The sequence below is a fragment of the Gigantopelta aegis genome, chromosome 4, assembly GCF_016097555.1.
Source record: "Gigantopelta aegis isolate Gae_Host chromosome 4, Gae_host_genome, whole genome shotgun sequence".
Classification (NCBI taxonomy): Eukaryota; Metazoa; Mollusca; class Gastropoda; order Neomphalida; family Peltospiridae; genus Gigantopelta; species Gigantopelta aegis.
This window is the reverse complement of record NC_054702.1, coordinates 31,952,881-31,978,777: the sequence shown is the minus strand read 5'-3', so window position 1 is coordinate 31,978,777 and position 25,897 is coordinate 31,952,881. Positions and strand designations below refer to the sequence as shown.

Genomic DNA, 25,897 nt, shown 5'->3' with positions numbered 1-25,897 from the left:
GCATTTGGATTTGGGATGGAAAAAAACCAGTCCATCAATCCTACTGTAAATCCTTGGCACATCTGCCGCCATGCTGTATTCTGTGACAGCCTATTACACAAATGTAGTTATAATTAATACTGCATCAGAGGTTGGTTTACATTGACCTAGATGGCGAAGCTGATACATTAACATCTTGTTCAACAAGATAATAAACTTCACCATGGTCTATAGGACACATGACAGGTGAATATATGGGAGTCCTCGCTCCGTTGCCATACCAGTTGTGAATCTCATTGACCTCCATGGTGGTTTCAGGGGCAGGACATAACCCAGTGGTGAAATACACACCTGATGTGTGGTCGGTCTAGGATCGATCCCTGTCAGTGGGCACATTAGGATATTTTTCGTTTCAGCAAGTGTTCCACAACTGGTGTATCAAAAAGCCATAGTATGCACTATCCTGTCTGTGGGATGATGCATATAAAATTTCCCTTGCTGATACAGAGTAGTCCATTAGTAAAAACGATTGAGTGTTAAAATGAAAAATGATACATTTTTGTGTGACAGATTAGCAACTATGAACAAAAGTATTTGCTACTTTTAATAGCATTGTTTCCCACCCCTCAACCACACTCCAAAAAAACCCCCAAAAAACTAACTAATTTGATGTATACAATGATATTAAATTTTCATCATTATTTCAGAGGGGCGGGATGTTGCCCAGTGGTACATTTGTATGTGCTACATTTGTATGTGCTATCCCGTCTGTGGGATGCTGCCCAGTGGTACATTTGTATGTGCTATCCCGTCTATGGTACATTTGTATGTGCTATCCCGTCTATGGTACATTTGTATGTGCTATCCCGTCTATGGTACATTTGTATGTGCTATCCCGTCTATGGTACATTTGTATGTGCTATCCCGTCTATGGTACATTTGTATGTGCTATCCCGTCTGTGGGATGCTGCCCAGTGGTACATTTGTATGTGCTATCCCGTCTGTGGGATGCTGCCCAGTGGTACATTTGTATGTGCTATCCCATCTATGGTACATTTGTATGTGCTATCCCGTCTATGGTACATTTGTATGTGCTATCCCGTCTATGGTACATTTGTATGTGCTATCCCGTCTGTGGGATGCTGCCCAGTGGTACATTTGTATGTGCTATCCCGTCTGTGGGATGCTGCACAGTGGTACATTTGTATGTGCTATCCCGTCTATGGTACATTTGTATGTGCTATCCCGTCTGTGGGATGCTGCCCAGTGGTACATTTGTATGTGCTATCCCGTCTATGGTACATTTGTATGTGCTATCCCGTCTATGGTACATTTGTATGTGCTATCCCGTCTATGGTACATTTGTATGTGCTATCCCGTCTGTGGGATGCTGCCCAGTGGTACATTTGTATGTGCTATCCCATCTGTGGGATGCTGCCCAGTGGTACATTTGTATGTGCTATCCCATCTGTGGGATGCTGCCCAGTGGTACATTTGTATGTGCTACATTTGTATGTGCTACATTTGTATGTGCTATCCTATCTGTGGGATGCTGCCCAGTGGTACATTTGTATGTGCTATCCCATCTGTGGGATGCTGCCCAGTGGTACATTTGTATGTGCTGTCCCGTCTGTGGGATGTTGCCCAGCGGTACATTTGTATGTGCTACATTTGTATGTGCTACATTTGTATGTGCTATCCTATCTGTGGGATGCTGCCCAGTGGTACATTTGTATGTGCTATCCCATCTGTGGGATGTTGCCCAGTGGTACATTTGTATGTGCTACATTTGTATGTGCTACATTTGTATGTGCTATCCTATCTGTGGGATGCTGCCCAGTGGTACATTTGTATGTGCTATCCCATCTGTGGGATGTTGCCCAGTGGTACATTTGTATGTGCTACATTTGTATGTGCTACATTTGTATGTGCTACATTTGTATGTGCTATCCTATCTGTGGGATGCTGCCCAGTGGTACATTTGTATGTGCTATCCCGTCTGTGGGATGCTGCCCAGTGGTACATTTGTATGTGCTATCCCGTCTGTGGGATGCTGCCCAGTGGTACATTTGTATGTGCTATCCCGTCTGTGGGATGCTGCCCAGTGGTACATTTGTATGTGCTATCCCGTCTATGGTACATTTGTATGTGCTATCCCGTCTATGGTACATTTGTATGTGCTATCCCATCTGTGGGATGCTGCCCAGTGGTACATTTGTATGTGCTATCCCGTCTATGGTACATTTGTATGTGCTATCCCGTCTGTGGGATGCTGCCCAGTGGTACATTTGTATGTGCTATCCCGTCTATGGTACATTTGTATGTGCTATCCCGTCTATGGTACATTTGTATGTGCTATCCCGTCTGTGGGATGCTGCCCAGTGGTACATTTGTATGTGCTATCCCGTCTGTGGGATGCTGCCCAGTGGTACATTTGTATGTGCTACATTTGTATGTGCTACATTTGTATGTGCTATCCCATCTGTGGGATGCTGCCCAGTGGTACATTTGTATGTGCTACATTTGTATGTGCTATCCCGTCTATGGTACATTTGTATGTGCTATCCCGTCTATGGTACATTTGTATGTGCTATCCCGTCTATGGTACATTTGTATGTGCTATCCCATCTATGGTACATTTGTATGTGCTATCCCGTCTATGGTACATTTGTATGTGCTATCCCGTCTGTGGGATGCTGCCCAGTGGTACATTTGTATGTGCTATCCTGTCTGTGGGATGCTGCCCAGTGGTACATTTGTATGTGCTATCCCGTCTGTGGGATGCTGCCCAGTGGTACATTTGTATGTGCTATCCCGTCTATGGTACATTTGTATGTGCTATCCCGTCTATGGTACATTTGTATGTGCTATCCCGTCTGTGGGATGCTGCCCAGTGGTACATTTGTATGTGCTATCCTGTCTGTGGGATGCTGCCCAGTGGTACATTTGTATGTGCTATCCCGTCTGTGGGATGCTGCCCAGCGGTACATTTGTATGTGCTATCCCGTCTGTGGGATGCTGCCCAGTGGTACATTTGTATGTGCTATCCCGTCTGTGGGATGCTGCCCAGTGGTACATTTGTATGTGCTATCCCGTCTATGGTACATTTGTATGTGCTATCCCGTCTATGGTACATTTGTATGTGCTATCCCGTCTATGGTACATTTGTATGTGCTATCCCGTCTGTGGGATGCTGCCCAGTGGTACATTTGTATGTGCTATCCCGTCTATGGTACATTTGTATGTGCTATCCCGTCTATGGTATATTTGTATGTGCTATCCCGTCTGTGGGATGCTGCCCAGTGGTACATTTGTATGTGCTATCCCGTCTATGGTACATTTGTATGTGCTATCCCATCTGTGGGATGCTGCCCAGTGGTACATTTGTATGTGCTATCCCGTCTATGGTACATTTGTATGTGCTATCCCGTCTGTGGGATGCTGCCCAGTGGTACATTTGTATGTGCTATCCCGTCTGTGGGATGCTGCCCAGTGGTACATATGTATTTGCTATCCCATCAGTGGTACATTTGTATGTGCTGTCCCGTCTGTGGGATGTTGCCCAGCGGTACATTTGTATGTGCTACATTTGTATGTGCTATCCTATCTGTGGGATACTGCCCAGTGGTACATTTGTATGTGCTATCCCATCTGTGGGATGCTGCCCAGTGGTACATTTGTATGTGCTACATTTGTATGTGCTACATTTGTATGTGCTATCCTATCTGTGGGATGCTGCCCAGTGGTACATTTGTATGTGCTATCCCATCTGTGGGATGCTGCCCAGTGGTACATTTGTATGTGCTGTCCCGTCTGTGGGATGTTGCCCAGAGGTACATTTGTATGTGCTACATTTGTATGTGCTACATTTGTATGTGCTATCCTATCTGTGGGATGCTGCCCAGTGCTACATTTGTATGTGCTGTCCCATCTATGGGATGCTGCCCAGCGGTACATTTGTATGTGCTGTCCCGTCTATGGGATGCTGCCCAGCAGTACATTTGTATGTGCTGTCCCATCTATGGGATGCTGCCCATCGGTACATTTGTATGTGCTGTCCCGTCTATGGGATGCTGCCCAGCGGTACATTTGTATGTGCTGTCCTGTCTATGGGATGGTGCATAAAAAAGATCAAAATGGAAAAATGTATCGGGTTTCCACTTTTAAAACTGTGTCAAAATTACCATGTGTTTGACATCCCATAGCCAATGATTAATAAATCAATATGCTCTAGTGGTGTTGTTAAACACAACAAACTGTAACTTTCTCATTATTTCAGGTTTACCGAGGCGTCAGAAAAATATTTAGATCTTTTACAAGAAGAAAGTGAATTTTCTTCACTGTGCCTGCAGGTAACTTCATACTAAAGTTTATTATTGTTTTATTTAATCACTTCTTTTTTTCAAATACGCTTTGGGCCCCCATGCTTATAAAACTTTAACATCTAGAGTTAAAGCTTACATAATGCTTCCACCCATACGAAAATACAAATAGCTTGTAGTTAAAGTTTTGAGTCTGCATGGGCGTTGAAGTTTTATGAGCATCGACTCCAGTGTAAAATTTAGTCAAATGACACAACAGGAATGTTGAATTTTGTTAAATTGCATAAAAGAGATTGAATTTCTTCCAAAATAAAGCCGGACATTTTTTATTTAATGTTTTACAGGCTAATTTTTAAACAAAATATTGTCGAAAATCGGAATAAAAATAAAATTAAAATACCACAAAATCGCAGTAAGAGTTGAAATAATTTCTACTCCCTATGTAATACCACATGCTACTTAGTTTACATATATACTGACACACAATGAAAACGCAAAAACAACTTTTCATTGCAAATAACGACAAACTATTAATGAATTGATGGATAATATAATATGACATTAATGACTGGTATTCATGAGATACATTCACATGGAAACATGGCCAATTATCATCAGTAATCGAGTTGCATTCATAATCGAAAAGTTCAAACCCCCCCCCCCATATCAAGGTCAGTATCTGGTGTGTCCACCATTGGCCCGTGAGCATGCGTGAAGACGACGGGGAAAGGATTGGCACAAAAATCTCAAATAAGCCACAGGAATGTTCGTCCACTCCTGCAATGCCTGTGCAAGCTCAGCGACATTACGCAGTGGTGGCTGGCGGTGACGCACACGACGTCCTAACTCATCCCACATGTGTTCATTTGGGTTCAAATCCGGTGAAACGGCGGGCCAGTTCATAACGGTGATACCGGCTTGTTGCAGGAATGCCTGGGTAATTCTTGCAGTATGTGGATGGGCATTGTCTTGTTGAAACAGAAGGGGACCTCCAGGTCTTCAGTGACGGCACAAAAGTGGCTGGAGAACTGGTCTTAGAATAACGTCAACATAACGCTGGGCTGTAAGAGCATTGTGGACAATGATGAGATCACTCCTGAAATCACAGTTGATTGCCCTCCATACCATCAGACAACTGCCGCCAAACCGATCATGTTCCCTCACACATCCGTCAGCGTACCATTCATCGGCAAAGGAGACAGAGAAACAGGACTTATCTGAGAAAACAATGCTCCGGTAAAAGGCTGGTGGATGATTATCATTCTGGAGAGCAAACTGTAGTCTCGCAGCACGATGTCGCAGTGTCATGATGTTACCATTGTACGGGCGTCTGCATCTGAGTCCAGCCATTCTGAGTCGACGGCTTTCTCTCATAAATTGTTATTTTAAGTCCAATAGATATATTTTTCTTTAATCACAACAAAATATTGAAAAATATCTATTTTGCATTTTCATTGTGTGTCAATATATAACACTGCATGCACAGCGTCCGAAGAATGCTAACATGTAAAACAAAATTTATGTAACATATGCATTTGATAAATTAATGGTAATAAAAAAGGGCACCTTTTCCACACAAAAAAATTATAAATTTTTAAAATTCATGTCAGCAGGTACATAAAACAGAATAAAAAATGTTTATCCTAAAGCTGTGGTTAATCCATATGGTAAACATTGCCAAAGGGTTAGCATGTCGCTAAAAAAAGTTTGTTGATGATCAGTTTATATTTTATTATCACTTATATTTCTGTTGGTCTTGACCCAGATATTTCTTTAACTTAGGGATGTTCCAGAATTGATCATATTGGGAGCACAGGTACCACAAAACAGAAAGCCCTAATACAAATACTATAGTTACATATATAAAGAGTATATTATATAACATTACTATAACGTATCTGACATTAATGTTTGGGGATACCTGTGATTGGGAGGGGGTCAGATCTAGTTCAGTTCTGGTTCTTCGATCATAGGATCAGACCTGCTTGGTGGACACATTCCCTGATTGTCTCTTTTTTTTACCATCACAATCAGTGCTGTTCCGTCTGTGAGAGATGGCGGTGTGCCGCATACTATTATTAGGTCACTATGACCTACTTTTCATGGTCTTCTGCACATAACAGTAAATCCTTGTCCAGACCATGTCTTGTGTACAGATGTATACAGGACCATCAAGTCTCAACAGTTTGGTATGGTGGTGTGTTGCATACTATTACTAGGTCACTGTGACCTACTTTTCATGGTCTTTTGCACATAACAGTAAATCCTTGTCCGGATCATATCTTGCATACAGGACCATCAAACCTCATATGTAGGAACAACTTGGGATGTTGGTGTGTCACTTACTAGGTCATTGTGATACAAATAACGGGTGTATCATGTACCTCACCGGTACTCTTGTTTTATTTTAGGGAAATGAAACTCTTTTGGAAAAATTGCCTGATATGGCAACTGTCTTCACTGAATGTGCATACTGCCTTCTTAAATGTGACCAGTTCCAAGAATGTATAGTCATATGCAGCAGAGCCCTGGAAGTATACTCGTCAGCAGTGTTCCGTGATGAGTCCACACTAGGACGTTCAGACCCACTGGACGACGATGATGATGATGATGATGCAGATGGTGACCTCACAGTACTGCTGAGTGGAGGGAATGGGTCTCAGAGTAGAAAGAGACGAAGATCAGAGTCAGGTGACCTTGCGGAAACACCAAGCTGGAAACAAGTAGAAACACACATGACCTTGGTGTTTTACAAGGCAGACGCATTGGTACAGTGCGAGGACTTGAAAAGTGCTGCAGATGTACTTCATAGGTATAAATTTTTTCAGATGCTATTTCTCATCCCAGCCAGTGCACCACGACTGGTATATCAAAGACTGTCGTATGTGCTATCCTGTCTATGGCATGGGTCATATCAAAGATCCCTTGCTACTAAGGGGAAAATGTTTAACATCCTATAGCCGTTGATTAATAAATCAATGTGCTCTAGTGGTGTTGTTAAACAAAACAAAGTTTTAAGTTTTCAGATGTGGATTAGTGGTAAAAAAAACACACTCACAAGCATGCACTTGCACAAGCACCATCATTGCATCTGGAGGGGTTGGGGTAGCTGGATTAAAGAAAAGAGAGTGCTTTTTACAGATATTTCCCACCCCACACCCCTGAATATGATTTTTCTACTTTTGAGTAGGTCTATAGAACACTTTCAAGAGTATTGCGAACAGATTCTGGCCACCAAAGAAATCATGTCTTCAGATCAGCATCATCATACGTCAGAAGTTGGTTCTGCAGCAAAAAAACAAAGAACAAACGATGGACAAATTGTAAATACAGGTAAGAACCAGGTTCCCTCAAATTTAGTTTGCATTTAATAATGGCCATTATTGAGTCCAGTAAGTGTAAAGTTTATTGAGTTTCTTTAGTTTCATCAGTTCGAAGATGAGGTTGTAGCAGTACTGGGTGAGTGCTTCTGTTATTAACAGTTTGTCAGGATCATTCTTTAGTTTCTTTTTGTTTTGATACACAGACTCTGGTAGGTGATGAAATGAACTATAATTTTATGTTTACTATCATTTGGTTTCCCAAGTATATGACTTCTGCTGATGTCTGCTGCATTAATATTCACTTGAAGTTTGTTTTTACATATTTCAATTACTGCTTCATCTGTCTTTGATGTGTCTTGTAGTTTCACGTTATGGAACTTTAAACAGTTCCTATGTGAATACTGCTCCTGTTCTTCTAATCTTTCATTTAATAAATCAATCTGTTTAGTTTTTGTACTCATGTCCTCCTCGAGATCTTTTACTACCAACTTCATGGCTTGTAGTTCTTGGTTAAGCTCGTCATACTTTTTACATATGCCATCTGTTATCAGTACTACAATTTTTTCAATAGTAGCAGCTAGTGCAGAGATGAGTTCATCTTTTAGGAAATTGCTCAAGGAGTCTTTTATGACTGATTGTATTTGTGGCAACAGAACAGGAACTAGAGTATTTACCAAATCTGGTGTTTGTATTGATTGTTTTAGAAGTTGTGGAAGTGAATGCAATTGCAGCTGGGATGTTTCAGAATTCTTTGCTGCTAAGTCAGGTATTGAGCTTCTACGGTGTAAAATAGGTCATTCACTTTCCAGGCTTGTCGATTGTTTATGTTTCTCACTCGCCGCCATTTTGTTTTGTTTACTAATTGTCCCCGACAATAGTCAATACTATAATGCTGTTTTATGCTACACTAATGTTTATAGAATAACAATTAACACATCTCTGCCATTACAGACAAACCTAAATACTCTTTTCTTGTGTAATTCTGGCTCTTGAAATTTTAAACACTTCGTATTTTGACGCCCATTGTGCCACACCTGACTACTTGCTTCACTCTGCCACCATTTTTTTTGGGTGTAAATGCATGCTGGGATTTCTCCAGGCATTTTGTGGTACCGAACATAGGCCCCTTTCCCAATGGTGTAAATGCATGCTGGGATTTCTCCAGGCATTTTGTGGTACCGAACATAGGCCCCTTTCCTCATGGTGTAAATGCATGCTGGGATTTCTCCAGGCATTTTGTGGTACCAAACATAGGCCCCTTCCCAAAAACAAGTAGCACTGAAAATTGCCAATTTGATTTGTAAATATTTTTTGGGTAATTATATCTGTTTTAATCAATTAATTTTAAAATTGGTACATTGAATCATTCAATAGCCTAAAAACATTCCTATTATGATTAAATCATCATAATTTTCCCAATCCCATCTGACATAGATCTCTTGACAAAAAAAATCCTGGATAAATCTGTGCCATGTGTGTGCATGGATATTGCAACGGCCACTGCTGGACATCAGATTTTATTATTATTGCCAATTATATACCAGTAGTTATTATTGTGGTATGCATGGCCACCACATGTTACATGTTAAACCGTCAATAGATGTCAAGATGTACTCCGTTTTAACATGCAGATTTCGATGACAGCTCTGTGTTGGGGTTGACTGATATGTTATCCTCAATAAGCTGTACTGGTGTAGATATAAAAAAAGAAAGAAAGAAATGTTTTATTTAACGACGCACTCAACACATTGTATATTGGTTATATTGTAAGGATTTGACCTTTAATAGAATCAAACAAGAACGTTTGTTTACATTCTTGTTTACACTTATTTTAATGGCAAGTTGAATTATTCACAATTCATACGACATATCATTAGATTTGTTTAGCATTAATGGAGGTATTTATTACCGTATGACAGATGTTATCAGTTTCCAAGTGGAAATAAAATCGAAGATTAGCAATAGTAGATTGTAACATGTATGTTATATGAAAATGGCGCCAGAGCCTCGTTCTGATATACTTCCTGTCATAAAGAGCTGTTTTGCAAATGACATTCACCTTGCAAAGGTAAAGTGCTATTTTTAGCTGATTATGTATTTATGTGTTTTTAAACGCGCTCTGTCACAGATGGTTGACCTAATTATTGACCCAACAAGGTATTATATGACAATATATACATTTGATTTGTACCTAAAAGTACTTTAATGAACCATCTACATAACCACCATATCGCACTTATTATTTATATTTTATAAAAATAATTGAATTATGGGTACGATCCATAATTCTGAGAAAAATAACGGCTATTTGGAAAGCAAAGGTGTGACATATTATTTTGAGTCACGTGACGGGCATTCACCGAATAACCGCAGTGCCAAAATGATTTACCAAGCTCGTGTAACGAGAACGCTTGACGTCCTCTGCGACGTAGGGTAAATAGAAAAAAAACCCAATGAAAATAAGTTATTAAAAAATAATAAAAACATGTACTGAATAATAATAAGCTTATACATTAATTTATTTTAGTAACAGAAGCATGTTAAACGTGGACAATCCCGACTAGTTAGGCCTTTGCATCTATAGATAAATTTATCGTTAGTCGTACGTGAAAAACTCTAAATATCTGGATCACAAACACCGTCTTTTTCCACCTTGTCAAATTCATTATTATACAAAATTTGCCATAACAGCTGACTTGGGATAGGAATTGTTACATTTTTAAAGAATACTCTGAACTAGACAGTGTTTATATATGATGTGACTACATGTATATATACGAAGGCCGTGTCTATAGCCTCCATTAATGAGGGCTGGCTATATTCACAGCAGAAATGTATATCAGGCGGTAAATAAGTACATGTATTTGATTGATCCATATTACCGAACCATCTGGAACAGGAGGAATACATATTAATTACTGTAAGAACAGTGCATTTTCTGAACAGGGGAGGGGGTGAGGGAGTATATGAATTTAGCGGACCCTTTTGTGTACATTTTCTATAGATATATGAATAACATCATATTGTCCCTACAGTACTAACAAAAAATTAATAATAATAAATAAATAAATAATAATAATAATAATAATAATAATCATGATGAATAAATAAATAAATAAAATAACAGTTACAAATTATCAGTGGCTGAAGTAGATTAACTGAAAGAGAAACTAACTACGGACAGTACACAAATTAACAACAGGGCTTGAACTTAATAATTTTTCACTGATTGCAATTTTGAGGCTGGTTACGTAAATTTTGTAAAAAAGTTAATTTTACCATAAATAAATATGACTAAAAGGTTATTTTGCTGTATTTAGTCACATTTCAAATGCTCAAAATTGCAAGTGGCAAAACTCAAAATAATTTTTTTATAGGCTACTAGTAAAGCTGAGACCACTCCCGGGTCCCCCTCTAAATTTATTTAATGTTTTTGTAACAACCGCCCCCACCCACCCCACCCCACCACAACGTGATTTTACCAACATTATAATACATATAATAATAATAATACACAATTATTATTCCTATTACTACTACTACTACTACTACTACTACTACTACTACTACTACTAGCCTACTTAGGTAACTACCTTTTAGTTACCTTTTTAGGGTGGAGGGGCGGTGTTTTATCTGGAGGAGTTTTGGCTATAAAAATGCAAGATTAATGTGCATGCACACACGCACAAATGGCAGGCTGAACTTGTCCCTGCACATAGAACAGGATTCAACTGGGTTAAGTAATAATTAGCCAACCTTTGGACGACAAAACATGCAACAGTACACTGTTTTTTTATGCTATACATTAAAACCGAAATACCACTTTGCGAACCAGTCAAAATAATTTGCACACGCATCTAATAATAATAATAAATAATAATAAATGGTGAGTTCATGTTCCGACTGTTTATTATTTTATTTCAGCATATTCACGGTTATTTTCGTCATGAAATAATATATTTTTTATCATTTGCCAAGTCTCTATACATGGCGATCGTTTATATAAAATCCAAAAATACATTATACGGTTGTCATATATATAGCCTCATCATTACGAGTCTGTTTTTCCGTATTTTTCATGTCTCATCACCAGAAGAGTTCCAAATTTTAAAAAAGAAGTGTATCATGGAATTCCCTCGATCATAGTTCAGTTAAAATATTTTGGATCTTACAATAACTAGGTTTGGTATTCCAAATGAATATAAGTTTTATTTATAATGCATATTCAGAGAAACAAGGCCCACTAAATCCATGATTGAGCTCCTTTAAAAAACGAGAAATGTCTTATAAAAGTTATAAAATATGTAAAATTAAGTATAGTTAGCTAAAATAATATATTTATTATTTTAAAGAGTTAATTTTAGCATTCTTGGCAATTTATCCAATAAAGGGCAGAATAATTCTGCCGTTCCAACCATTGATGGGATTGGCGGAATTGTACAGTGTAAATTCCGCAAGCAGCTGGAAATCCAGCAATAGCAGAATTACGCCAAATGTAGAATGTAAGTAAATAAGTACCAGATTCATTTTTAGGCCATGAAATGAAACTTATTAAGGAATAGAAATAGGTTTTGACTATGCATTAAGTTAGGGAATAGAGTAAGCAATACCCAGCATATAAAGGTGTAGGTCCCGGGTATTGTGGATATTTATGTGACAAGTTCAATTACAAGAATAGAGTGCACACATGATGCTTTGTGCATGTACACTGATTAGGCAAACAATTGGATATTGTTTGTGTTGTTTTGCACCAGTGAAGTAAGTGCGAGTGCTCTAGTATTTTGACATAAACAAGTTGAGATATTGTTTGTAAACTACAGTATTTTTCTAGTGAAGCGTTGGTGGATTTTTTTGTACAAAATCCATTATCTGTATTTTTTTAGACTCAGTCTGTCGAGTTCGTTAATTAATTAGTTAAAGATTAGTAGATGATTGAACTCAGTCCCTTAAGGTCATCACCTGACTTGTTAAATACATTGAGTAGAATATATTGTTAGTTATTTAGCCCTGGAATAATTTAGTGTTAGTATATAGCTATTATTGATTATTTAATTACTGAAGGAGACATATACATATACATTCAACAAGTTGTTAACCTATTAAAATCTATTAGTTATTAATAAACGTTGATGAAGTTGAACATTTGTTGGTGAACTTTTGTCTTCATTAGTAAATTGACCATTTAACAGACACCCATTTTTGCTGGGTTGTTGCAATATGGCGTCAGACATATGGTTAAGGACCACACAGATATTGAGAGAGGAAACATGCTGTCGCCATTTCTTTTCGATTAGCAGCAAGGGATCTTTTATATGCACCATCCCACAGAGAGGGTAGTACATATCATAGCCTTTCATATACCAGTCGTGGTGCACTGACTGGAACAAGAAATAGCCCAATGGGCCCACCAACAGGGATCGACCCCACACCGACCATGCATCGAGCGAGCGCTGTACAACTGGGCTACGTCTCGCCTCCTGGTGGAGGCATAGTCATACATTCTCTGAACTCTGATAAGAATGTACGACTTCAAGTGATCACTATTGATTGATAAACAAGAGAAGGAAAAAGGAGAGGCAGAAGTTATTTACTTACTGGTTTCGGTGACTGTCTGTAGACTCAAGCATGGGAGGTACTGGGTTCAAGTGCCATCTGAGGCAATAGGGGATTTTTCATTCCAGTACATGCTCCAACAGTGTTGTGTATGTACTGGTTTGAATTTAGAATAATACATTAGTACACATTATGTACTTCAAATTATTCTCATCATTTATGAATATTTAATAGTTGGACAAAATGGCAATTCTTAATTTATTTGAGACAAATCATGTTACTGTGTGTTTTATAAGCCCATGAAAGAGTGTTGCATGCATTTCATTAATTAAAATATATTTCACCACACCCTTTCTAAGTTATTAGTGTAGTAACCAGGAATGTATGTTTTGCTTACAATGCTTGTATTGGTATGGCTCTGTTTCAAATTCCATTGGCAAAGGTGGAGTTATTTGTTAACTGGGAACATCATAATTATACAAGAATTACAATGACAGTCTAGGTCAGCTGCCCATGACCATGATACAACCACACAGAAATGTATAATTTTTATGTTGTTATAACAACAAAAGAATAAAACAAAATAATAATAAATAATTAAAAAACAAACCCTTGAGATGTTAATGTACATCCATTGGCATAGTGTGCCCTGCACTTTGTGGGGAGGGGTCGAATATTAACCTAGCATTCCCGTTCATCTACATTTCGAAGGAACATTTTGTTCAGTATCACGTCGCAATTCCCTACGCAAGTTTCAGAAATCGCTACACAATTTTGAAACATTAAACAGTAGTTGCTAAACAATTTTCACTTGGACTAGAAATATCACTAATCAAGATTTTTTTAAACAAAATGTTCCCTGATTTTCCCTGGACATCTTTGAAGGCAGGAAATATTTTATTTAATGATGTACTCAACACAGTTTATTTACAGTCATATGGCATCTGACATATGGTTAAGGACCACACAGATATTGAGGGAGGAAACCCACTGTGGCCACTTTATGGGCTATTCTTTTCAATTAGCAGCAAGTGATCTTTTATATGCACTGTGCCACAGACAGGATAGTACATACCACGGCCTTTGATGTACCAGTCGTGGTGCACTGGCTGGAGCAAGAAATAGCCCAATGGGCCCACTGACGGGGATCAATCCCAAACCGACCACAACACTACAGGTGTATATTGTTTGATGATCTCACATTGAAAATAGCTGTAAATTACCTCCGCTGTACAAACACATACTCAGCCACAGTGTTTGCCAGCCAGCTTATTGTGTGGCCACTGCTGTATATCTCGGGATAGGTCTACCTGGAATTACCAGTAGATCAAGTCACTGAGAACCCATACAGATACAGAAGGGAGATCTGTCAATGCTTACTGTTTGTATGTTGTGATAAAACCATTAACACTTGCAAAATTGTATCTCTGCACAAAGATAGTCAAAGGGAGAAATTTTAGCAATGTCGTGACAGCTCCCATCAGTTGCATTCAGGTGTACTGTTTGTATGTTATGATAAAACCATTAACACTTGCAAAATTGTATCTGCACAAGATAGTCAAAGGGACACGTTTACAATGTTGTGACAGCTTCTCACAATCACACTTATAAGAGGATTGCCACTTCCCAGGTGACCCTCCACCTGTTACCAGACTCGGTCGGACTACTAGTGCTCCTTTGCACCTGCCAGTGCATGCAATCCCCCTCCAACCCACCCCACCCCTTTCCTGTCCTAAACGGAGAAGCTGGCTGAGGCCGACACTTATGCCCAGGACAGGCGTGTGCTACAACAGCTTGCTCTGAATGTGCACATTAAACACACTGACCTGACCTGACCTCAGGATGACCCATCCTTCCTACTTTACACATACAGAGTTGTTTTAAGCCTACAAGGTTCCCAACAAGATGAAATATTACACTCAGAATTAACATACACAAATTACTACAGACCTTGCCGTTTGAGGGGAGCTATCACTGTGGTTCCCCATCATTTGCTGGGGCTAGTTCAAGGATAATAATTTTTAGCACCCCTTAGATCTGAAAGGTATTAGTATGATAAAATATCTTAAGAGGTTTCCCATAATCGATGTTAGGGGAGCAGTTTATCGCTCCCCTCAAATTGTTTTCAGTCTGTTACTGAAATATACAGTGAAACTCCTCTAAACCGGACACCCTCGGGACCAAGTAAAACATCCGGCTTTAAGGGTACATTGTATCTGGTTTACAGAGGTTCTCTTCTGCACAGATATTTAAAAAGGGACCGTGAAAAATGTCGGGTTTTGAGGGAATTCCAGTTTACAGAGGGTCCGGTTTTAAGAGGTTTCATTGTATGTTGAAAGTAATAATGCATATACATGTACTATAAACTGGATTAATTAAAATAAATTATGAATACGTCCTTTTGCAGTAGGTAAATTTCACGAACACCTGTTGGTATCTACAATATGTCGTCAATGAAAATAATGCATGTGTATAAATTTTGTGATAAGATTTGTTACTAGTCCCCTACCGGTCCAACTATAGGTTTCTTCTCTATCTGTCTTCTGTCTGTCCCACATAAGAGTTTCGGATATTTTTAGAATGCCTTAAGATATTGAGCTGGAAATTTTTGTATAGCTTTATAATGTACCGTTACAGATCAAGTTAGATTTTTATGGCGATTTACCTGTTTTTTGACGGCATTATGGCCCTTGAACTTACGAGATGTGAACATTTATTTTCTTGGACTTTTTTTTCAGAAGACCTTGAGATATTGAGCTGAATTTTTTTGCGTAGCTTTATAATGTACTGTTACAAATCAGGTTTGACTTATATTGCAAATTACCCATTTTTGACAGTTATGGTCCTTGAACTTAGAAGATTTAAAAATTTGTTTTCCAGACTTGTTTTGCAATGCCTGAAAGTATTTATCAAGATAAAATTTTGTATATTTCTTTTATCATGTACTGTAACTAATTAAGTTTATCTTTGATGGTGATTTACCCACTTTTTACAAAGGTATGTCCCTTAAATTTAGGAGGTAAATAACAATTGTTGGGTTCGGTAGGGGACATGTATTGCTTTAGCAGTACTCTCATAATGCTTGTTTAATTGGAAACAGTAGCAGCAGATTTCCTCTCTCATTATCTGTGCTGTCCTTAAACATATAGTCATATAGTCTGACACCATATAACTCTAATTAAAATAGGGACGGGACATAGCCCAGTGGTAAAGCGCACGCCTGATGTATGGTCAGTGTAGGATCGATCTCCATCGGTGGGCCCATTGGGCAATTTCTCGTTCCAGCCAGTGTACCACGACTGGTATATCAAAGGCCGTAGTATGTGCTATCCTTTCTGTGAGATGGTGCATATAAAAGATCCCTTGCTACTAATGGAAAAATGTAGCAGGTTTCTTCTATGACTGTGTCAAAATGACCATATGTTTGACATCCAATAGCCGATGATTAATAAATCAATATGCTCTAGTGGTGCCATTAAACAAAACAAACTAATTAAAATGTGTTCAGTGCATCAATAATTTTAACAAATATTTCATTCTTTCTTTCATCCTTGGCACTGTCTAATGGTCTGGGGACAATAAAAAAAAAGAAATAGAAAAAAGAATTATATAATTTAAAAAAAAGAAGAAAAAAGAAAGAAGTTTTCCCTGCATTTGAATGTGAATGCATAAGCAGAACATTTGTTATATATATATATGTCGGGGGGTTGGGGGGGGGGGGGGGTCGGGTGACGTTTTTCTCTTTCAATATGGCCCCGGACCCATTCTTTCGTTGAGCTTACCGACTCAACATATTTTGATTTTTTTTTTTTTTTTAGCACAAAACAACAAGAATCAAGATACACAAACAATACCCAGAAAATGGCAGCATCTACTGAGTGAAGCTTGTACACACCTTGCTGCCATTTTCCTCAAGATGGACTCCACGTCTGATGCTCTTCATTACTGCAGACTTTCCATACAGCTGGATGTGGGTAGGTTATCACAGGTCATTCAGGACATTCATGTACACGTAGGCTGGTAAATTGGTACTAGGATGGTGGCCCGAGTTGCTCTAAATACATTTTAAGAGTTACTATCACTTTTACAAACAGATACATGTAGTTCTATCACAAACCGCCAATTTTAAAGAAATTCATACTAAAACAAATATCAATACAATGGCTGTACTATATTGTTTCTTTGTAACTACTGTTAAGTTCTTCCATTTAATGCAGTAATTTGAGGGATGATAAGGGCCAGTAATGTATTTTTTATTAGTTTAGCTGGTCACCATGATTTTTGAGTGAAGGTTCAACTCTTGTTAAGCATAAAATGTCACATTATATAAGAAACAAAGCCATAAAGTTTGGCTGATATTTTTAACTGGAATATAAAGGATATTATAAATTGTGAATAATTAAGTCTGATTGCCTTTATGAAAAAGGATTGAATTTTGTTTTAGCCCTCCTGGCATAGGCCTCCACATTTTCTCCCCTTATGGAAGGTGAAAGTTATACACCAAAAGTTTCACATAATGCTGCAGAACAAACTATTCAAAAACAGAATTAGATTTTTAGGTGATTTGGGGTTTTTTTCCTGCAAAGTGATAGTAATTTGCCAGTGTGATGATAAGAGTCTTGGAGCTTTAGTCTTTGTTTTATTGTACAAATAAATGGAATTAAAATTTTCTTCTTGTTTCAGAGAACACCAAGGCATGGTACATATGCTGCCTTGTTCTGCAGAAAAATGGACGTCAGTACGAATCTGTTAGCTCATGGCTCCAACACCGTCAAATTTGTCATAAATCTGACTCCTTTCATTTGACCAATGAGCTCAAGAGAAAACGTGAAAATCTGAGGTTTGTTAACATTAGTTTGATCCACTCAACTAATTATCTTTGGCTTCAAAATGTTTGTAACCCAAAGCTGTAATTTGAACAAGAAAATATATGGGAGTTATTTCTTAAAATTGTTTAAGGTGTAATTTAAAAAGAAAATGTAATGAGCTATTTCCTAAAGATGTTTAAGACTTAAGTTGAAAAAATATTGTAGTAAATTATTTTTCATAGATGCTTAATATAATAAAGGATAATTTAAGCGTTATGTAGTTAGCTATTTTTCATTGATGCGCAAGGGGTAACTTGAAAAACAAAATGTAGTGAATTATTTGTGAAAGATGTTTACGGTATAATTTGGACAAGACAATAGAGTACGCTATTTTTCAAAGCTGTAACTGGGAGGAGAAAATACAGTGAACTGTCTTCGATAAGTGTGCATATTGTTAATAGTTACAGACAAATTTAAGCTGTTTTCTTTATTCTTGTGGGGTTTTTTTTTTTTTTTAGGATGCTTACAACAGGAGATTCTGAAAAGAAACCAATCTTGCTGTGTGATCCAATATCATCATGTGAATTTCTAAAAATGGATATTTCCTCACTTGAACATTTACTGAAATACCAGCAATCAAAACAATTCAGTCATTAAACTACATAATAGAATTGCATTTACTACAGTTTCTGTATTTCAAAATACAGTTTACTCATGAGACTGTGTGACAGAATTGTCTTTACAACAATTTCTGTTTTTAAAAATACAGGTCATGTTTCTGGTGCTGTTTTTATTACCTGTGTAAAGTAGCCTACTTTTTTATATATCTGAAAAATGTTGTTTTTGCTCATGGAATATCCATGAATGAGAGATTTAAAGAATACTCAATGATTTATTGTATGTTACTGTTTATCTTGCATAAGTGAACTGATGTTGTTCGTCATGAATCTTAACTATACATCAGTCAACTGGAATAAAAGTTTCAGCTACATTTTGACCAGACCCCATGCTTATAACACTATCAAAGTTTAGACTCAAGTCTCTAATTTTGTTTTGATACTTTAATATAATGGCATCATATACAAATTGTATTCATTAAAGATTGGAATCTAGACTCATTTTATGAAGTTCAGGCCCTGATACCTCAGTTACATATCAATCCTTTGAACCTATTTGCCATGTGTGCTAAATGCACATGGGTATGAACTAAAAGTCACCCCAGCAAGCTGACAACAATGTTTGCATAGCCTTTAAAATGTGACATCTGTGGAAAACAATTGTATCACCACACACCAAATATAGACATACAACATTTAACACAGCACTTTTTGGTGAATTTATCGATATATAGCAGTCATAAATTTTATAAAATCTGTTCACTATGCTACGTGATTTTCTGTAGTGATGCCACTTTCGGTATTTTATCAATGTTTTAGTGAAATCTTTCAGTCAGAATGGATGAAAATGTGTAATTTTATATTGAACATATGTATTTTAAACATTTCTATTTGTGATGATATATTGCTGTTAATAATACAATACATAAAATCCTTTTCTGCTTTAAATTAATATGTTAAACAGATATACAATCTGTCAGGATATAACATTAATTTTAAAGAAATTAATAGATGGTCAAAAAAATTGTACTGTAGTACCTGTAAGTTATTATGAGTATATACAGCAGATAAAACAATTCAGATAACCATTTTTTAAAACCCTTTATTTTTTTATTATTATATTATTATGAGTTATAGAACAAGGTTCTTAAGAAATACTTAAAGATCAAGTTTTGATTTAAATAACGAAAGTAATGTTGAATGTATTCACACCACCGTGTGACAAAGAACTGTTGTTCGATGTATTTATGATGTGGCTACACACAGTGTTATTGATCATGTCACAGAAGGCAAATCTGTCGTGCCCCGAGGCCTTTGCATTGTTACAGTGACCACCTGTTGCATCAGAACAGACATCAATAAATCATTGCGGTCTTACCAGCGAGTCTTTCAGCTCATGCTTTGTCACACCAGGGTGGATTATCTCTGTGGTATTTCTTAGGTAATTAATGTGACATGAGGTCACTTGCACTGTCTGTGATGTGCTGATTAAGACATTTTTTTAGGTCTGTTTATAGTGTCACCAATCTAGGGTTATGTGCTGAAAACTGACATAAACTTGGGGCTGCTTACAGTATTAGTGTGTACAGGGTGCATACCATAAAAATCTAATCTCGTAGATGTCGAAAGTAACAGGTGCGGATCCAGAGAGAGGCTGCACCCCCTTCTCTCAACTTCAAAATGTCCATAAAATTCAGTGTTTAACACTGTATCAGGGCAGCCCCACCCCCTCCAATATTTTCCCCAGTCAAATCCCATTGTTAAATGACCCAATCCCAGTCAATTCCCCTCTGTGTGTTTCACCACTGGACAATTCCCTCCAGTACTCCACCCCCCCACCCCGTCATTTCCCCCATTGGCTGGTACATGTACTAATGTGTTCCCATTAATGCAATCCAATTAACTATCTCAACAATTTAAAAAGCAAACAATAATCGAAAAGTGCTTGATTGTGTTAATAGAAAACAAACATTTAGATATTAAACAAATAATTAGATAATAAAATACAAAATTACTACTTGTAAGATGGACAGAACTACTTTCGTAAGTAATAATTCTGGTAGAGTTTGTCTTATACACAGCAAAAAAAAAAATCATTACCCTTATCATTTGACTACCCTAGTTCTGTCATTTTTAACACTGGTTAGAAGGGGGTGGGAAGGACGGAAATGTTTTATTTAACGATGCACTCAACACATTTTATATGGCGTCGGTGAAGGGGGTGGGGTGTATATATGCAATGTGCATACAGTAGCCAACCAAACGGTCACCAGACAATACCCAATTAGACAAAAACCACAAATGAGACCACTATAACTTTAACATCATTTAAGAATGTCTGTGTCATGGTGGTTGGCTGTTACACATTTTCTAAAAAAGTGATGGGCTGTTATCCAATATGCAGGTTTCCTACATGTGCATTTACACCCCACCCTTCATCTCCACTTCACCCCTCCTGGAAATGTGTATCTTCAGGAGATTGGTACAAACTCACATTTTCTTGCCCAGCAGACTGAATTAGCCAGCCCCCGACCCTCAGACAAGACGATTTCTAAATACGACTGACATCATAACTCATCTTGGGGGCAGGAACAGCGCAGTGGTAAAGCGCTTGCTTGATGCATAGTCAGTTTGGGATCGATCCCCATCAGTGGGCCCATTGGGGGTATTTCTCGTTCCAGCCATTGCACCACAGCTGGTATATCAAAGACTGTGGTATGTGCTATCCTGTCTGTGGGATGGTGCATATAAAAGATCCCTCGTTACTAATGGAAAAATGTAGTGGGTTTCCTCTCTAAGACTATATGTTAAAATTATTTAATTTTTAACATCCAGTAGCCGATGATTAATAAATCACTGCTCAAAGTGGTGTCATTAAACAAAACAAACTTTTTTTATCTTTTTTTTTATAACTAATCTTTTCAGAATTTTGTTGAATTACTTATTTCCCAAGATGCCCTTTCTTGTTGAATCAATGTTTTAAAAATGTTCAAATTAATATTTTTAACTTTATATTCAAGGTTCATTAGTTACATTTTTATGTTGTTGCATAATGTAGACTATATATGATATATGGACTGCATATGATTAAATGAGTTTGTAGGTGAAGTGTTTATGAATTGATCAAGAATAAACAAACCATAGCTTACGTAATTAATGTTTTGTTATTGCAAGAACAAGAACCGATCACCATTGTAAACCTCGGCTGGCACAAAAAAACAACAACACATTTTGTACCTTTGGATGGAATTACCTAATCTCTACCTGACAAGTGACAGATTCCATTAGTCATCATCAAAAATTATAACTGACAATAAATCAATACATGTAGGATATATACATTACAAACAAAGATTAGGCCTTTGAGAATTGAAAATCTGTGTGACCCATTTATCGGTTGCGCAGAAATAAATCCAGGTAACCCATTTTCTTTTTGCATAACCATTATATCCAAGTAAATGGTGATCCAAATTTTGCGTGAACAAAAAATAAGTTATGCAAAATTAGATTTGTGCAAGCAATGTGCGAACGAAACGATTGTTCTCGCAATTTTCAGAGGCCTGGAAATGCTGTGAAATAATAATTGTAACATCATGGCATTTACATTTAAAATGATAGACAAACACACAAATGATATGCATGCATGCATTTATAATTTTTGGATGTACTCCAGTTTAATGTTTTGGTCTAGAGACACAGGAAGGAACTCGACACATTTTATTTACGGTTATATGGCATCGGACATATGGTTAAGGACCACACAGATATTGAGAGAGAAAACCTGCTGTCACTACTTCATGGGCTACTCTTTTCGATTAGCAGCAAGGGATCTTTTTTATGCACCATCCCACAGACAGGATAGTACATACCACAGCCTTTGTTACACCATTTGTGGAGCACTAGCTGGAACGAGTAATAGCCCAAAGGGTCCACTGACGGGGATTGATCCTAGACCGATTGTGCATCAAGTGAATGCTTTACCACTGGGCTACGTCCTGCCCAGAGAGGCACAGCACCAGTGACTGAGCTACTGACTTTGGTACCTTCCCCAAGGCAGCCTAGATAATTATTTTTCATCCATTCCAAATGCTTAGGGTTTTGTATGCTATACAAAAATGTTTGTTTTGTTTAATACCACTAGAGCACAATGATTTAATAATCATCAGCTATTGTTTGTCAAACATTTGGTAATTTTAACATATTGTCTTAGAGAGGAAACCCGCTACATCTTTCCATTAGTAGCAAGGGATCTTTTATATGCACCATCCCACAGACAGGATAACACATACCACTGCCTTTGATATACCAGTCGTGGTGCACTGGCTGGAATGAGAAATAACCCAATAGGCCCACCGACGGGGGTAGATCCCAGATCAGCTATGCATCAAGCAGGCGCTTTACCACTGGGCTACATCCCGCCCCTTGTACTCCATACAAATGATACCTTAAATGCACAGAGCATCAATCAGGATGTGTATGGGGCTTGTTTCATGCGAGGAGTGGCCAGATCTGTGCATGAATGGGAGGATGGATGAAGTTTCACCATTAGATTTGCCTGGTTTGCTTTATGCCTCAAAGTCCATGTTGTATGAAAACTGAACACTGCTTGTTTTTCTTATGTTTTTTTCATATCAGACTCAAGACATAAGTACAGAGTGGACATTGAATATTTTTAAAAAAAATTTTAATCTTATTCTGTTCACAGGGCTTTCAGAATTTCAGTAGTTATAACATGAAGGGATGGGGGAGGGACTGATGGAAAGGAAATTATTATTTTTAATGATACCTTAGCACATTAAATTTTTTATCTACTTGGCGTATAACATTGTTTCTACATTTGGTTGATAAAGAGGTGGAATCCTGTTACTGCCACATACACTACTATTAAGAATAAAGCAGCAAGGCATCTTTTATATGCATTTTCTCAGCCCTCAAAATTAAATACTACCGCAAAACGCTGTTCAAAAATAGATCTGGCATAGTATTTTTATCATTATTGGGTATTTGCATGGTTGTTACAATGTACAGTAAAGTACTCCTATAATAAAGTGGAAGGGACCATGATAATTAGTTTGTTGTACACATTTGAACAAGTTGGCCATTTTCATTTCCTGTCTGTGGACCCATTGGGCTATTTCTCATTTTAGCCAGTGCACCACAACTGGTATATCAAAGACCGTGGTATGTGCTATCCTGTCTGTGGTATGGTACATATAAAATATCCCTTGCTACTAATGGAAAAATGTAGTGGGTTTTCTTTAAGACTATACGTCAGAATTACCAAATGTTAGACATCCACCAGCAGATGACTAACAAATAAATGTGCTCTAGTGGTGTTGTTAAACATAACAAACTTTGTTTCACATGTAAATAATAAAGCACATATTAAATAGATGCAGAAGGCAAGGATGGCCACAAGAAGAAGCACATGTCATAGCTTGTACGAATGACTGGGATGTGGAGGTGGACAGCAAAAGAAGTTGAAAGACAGGAGGAGCTGCCAAATCGGGAAGAAACAAGGCAGAATTCAAAGGAGAGAAAGAAAAGGGGACAGTGGGATAAAGAAAGAAAGAAAGAAATATAAGATCAAAGATCAACTAATTAAATTATCACTACCATTATTTAATGGACGTAAGTGGATAAATGTTTCGAATTAGCTGGAAACTTGAAAAAATATATTAAGCTTGTGGAGGACATTTTTTCTCAAACCATTAAAGTTTTATGGAAAAGCTATAACAGGACAATGAGAATCCATTAATTGTAATTAAAGTTACAGCTCGCCTCACCAGATTATAACATAATTTACTAAAGCAAAATACAAACACGACTTCAGTTTTAATACACTGATGTGTTATTGCTATCATTGGTTCTTTTCACCAGGGGCAGGACGTAGCCCAGTGGTAAAGCATTTGTTTGATGCACGGTCGGTCTGGGATCAATCCCTGTGGGTGGGCCCATTGGGCTATTTCTCGTTCCACCTAGTACACCATGACTGGGGGATGGTGCATATAAAAGATCTCTTGCTACTAATGGAAAAATTAGCGGGTTTCTAAGAATATATGTCCAAATTATCAAATGTTTGACATCAAATAGCTGATGATTAATAAATCAATGTGCTCTAGTGGTGTTGTTAAAAAAGAAAACATTAATTCTCTCAAATTATATAACATTCCCTGTCATAATGACATAATTTGACCAATATCATTTGGTTTCAGTTTATATTTATATTTGTTTGGTAAATAGAAAATCTATCTGTGGAGAAAAAACAAACAACTGACTGCATCTTACTTTATAAATAAGAATAACAATTGTTTTGAAAACATTATGTAACTCTTAACAAATGCCCTCCCCCCCCCCCCCCCATCACACACTGGTGTAGCCATGATTTTACATTGGAAGCCAACCCACTATTTGGGGGGGGGGGGGGGGCAACCCATCTTGTATGTATTCTTTTATCAAATTTAATACAGTAAAAGAATTTTTTTTTGATTGGGGTCCCATTATGTTTAGGGGCCGTCCATAATTTTCAACATTTTCACGAGCGTACAAACCGTACGCTTTTGACCACCCCCCCGTGCCCCCCCCCCCCCCCCAAAAGTGTACATCCCCAAATGAAAAATGTTGATCGACAGAAACCCGCCTCGGTGGCGCAGTGGCTAAGCCATCGGACTACAGGCTGGTAGGTAGAGGGTTCGCAGCCCGGTGCCGGCTCCCACCCAGAGTGAGTTCTTATGGGCTCAATGGGTAGGTGTATGGCCACTATGCCCTCTTCTCTCTCATTAACCACTAACCAACCAATTACTAACCCACTGTCCTGGACAGACAGCCCAGATAGCTGAGGTGTGTACCCAATCACGTCTTAGTATGCATGTATGTATGTATGTATGCCCACATGTCGGGAATTAACGTGCTTATATCAATTTAATGTTCAAGCACGCTCGTTGCGAGCACGACTTCTAACCAGGACCAGAAACTGTGCTCACAACGAGAGGGGTGGGGAGAGTGTTAGTAAAAAAATTATAAAAAAAAAAATAAATAATAATAAAAAAAAAACGTAAAAAAATTATAAAAAAAAAATATAATAATAATAAAAAAAAACCGTTTATACAAATGATTAGATAAAAATACTAATTAATGGTTAAATAAACTTTATTTACAAGGAAGTTAAAAAGTGTTTATACAAAGGGTTAAAAAGGGTTTCTACAAATGATTACGTAAAAAGTAGAATAGTCTTAGTCACTAACGTGATCTTTTGTAAAGAATAGTGGTCTTCCCCAAGATTCTTCAACACGTGA

At 37.7% G+C, this 25,897-nt stretch overlaps 1 protein-coding gene and 1 long non-coding RNA gene across 3 annotated transcripts in view; one reads left to right on the top strand and one right to left on the bottom strand.

The window, feature by feature from the left end:
• Positions 1–19,537, top strand: part of LOC121370387 — a 60,584-nt gene extending 41,047 nt beyond the window's left edge. For both annotated transcript variants that reach the window (XM_041495577.1, XM_041495578.1), the window contains 6 exons: positions 4,259–4,331; positions 6,713–7,113; positions 7,492–7,634; positions 16,996–17,151; positions 17,861–18,017; positions 18,504–19,537. In XM_041495577.1, coding sequence (XP_041351511.1) covers positions 4,259–4,331; positions 6,713–7,113; positions 7,492–7,634; positions 16,996–17,151; positions 17,861–18,017; positions 18,504–18,642 — 1,069 coding nt within the window. In that variant the 3' untranslated portion in view covers positions 18,643–19,537. The remainder of the gene's footprint in view (positions 1–4,258; positions 4,332–6,712; positions 7,114–7,491; positions 7,635–16,995; positions 17,152–17,860; positions 18,018–18,503) is intronic.
• On the bottom strand, positions 8,864–25,883 carry LOC121370389. Its single transcript, XR_005957675.1, has 4 exons — positions 25,847–25,883; positions 17,073–17,231; positions 15,128–15,214; positions 8,864–9,307 (listed from the first exon to the last, which is right to left on the bottom strand). It is a non-coding gene; the product is annotated as an uncharacterized LOC121370389 (long non-coding RNA).
• Between the last annotated feature and the right edge of the window lie 14 nt (positions 25,884–25,897).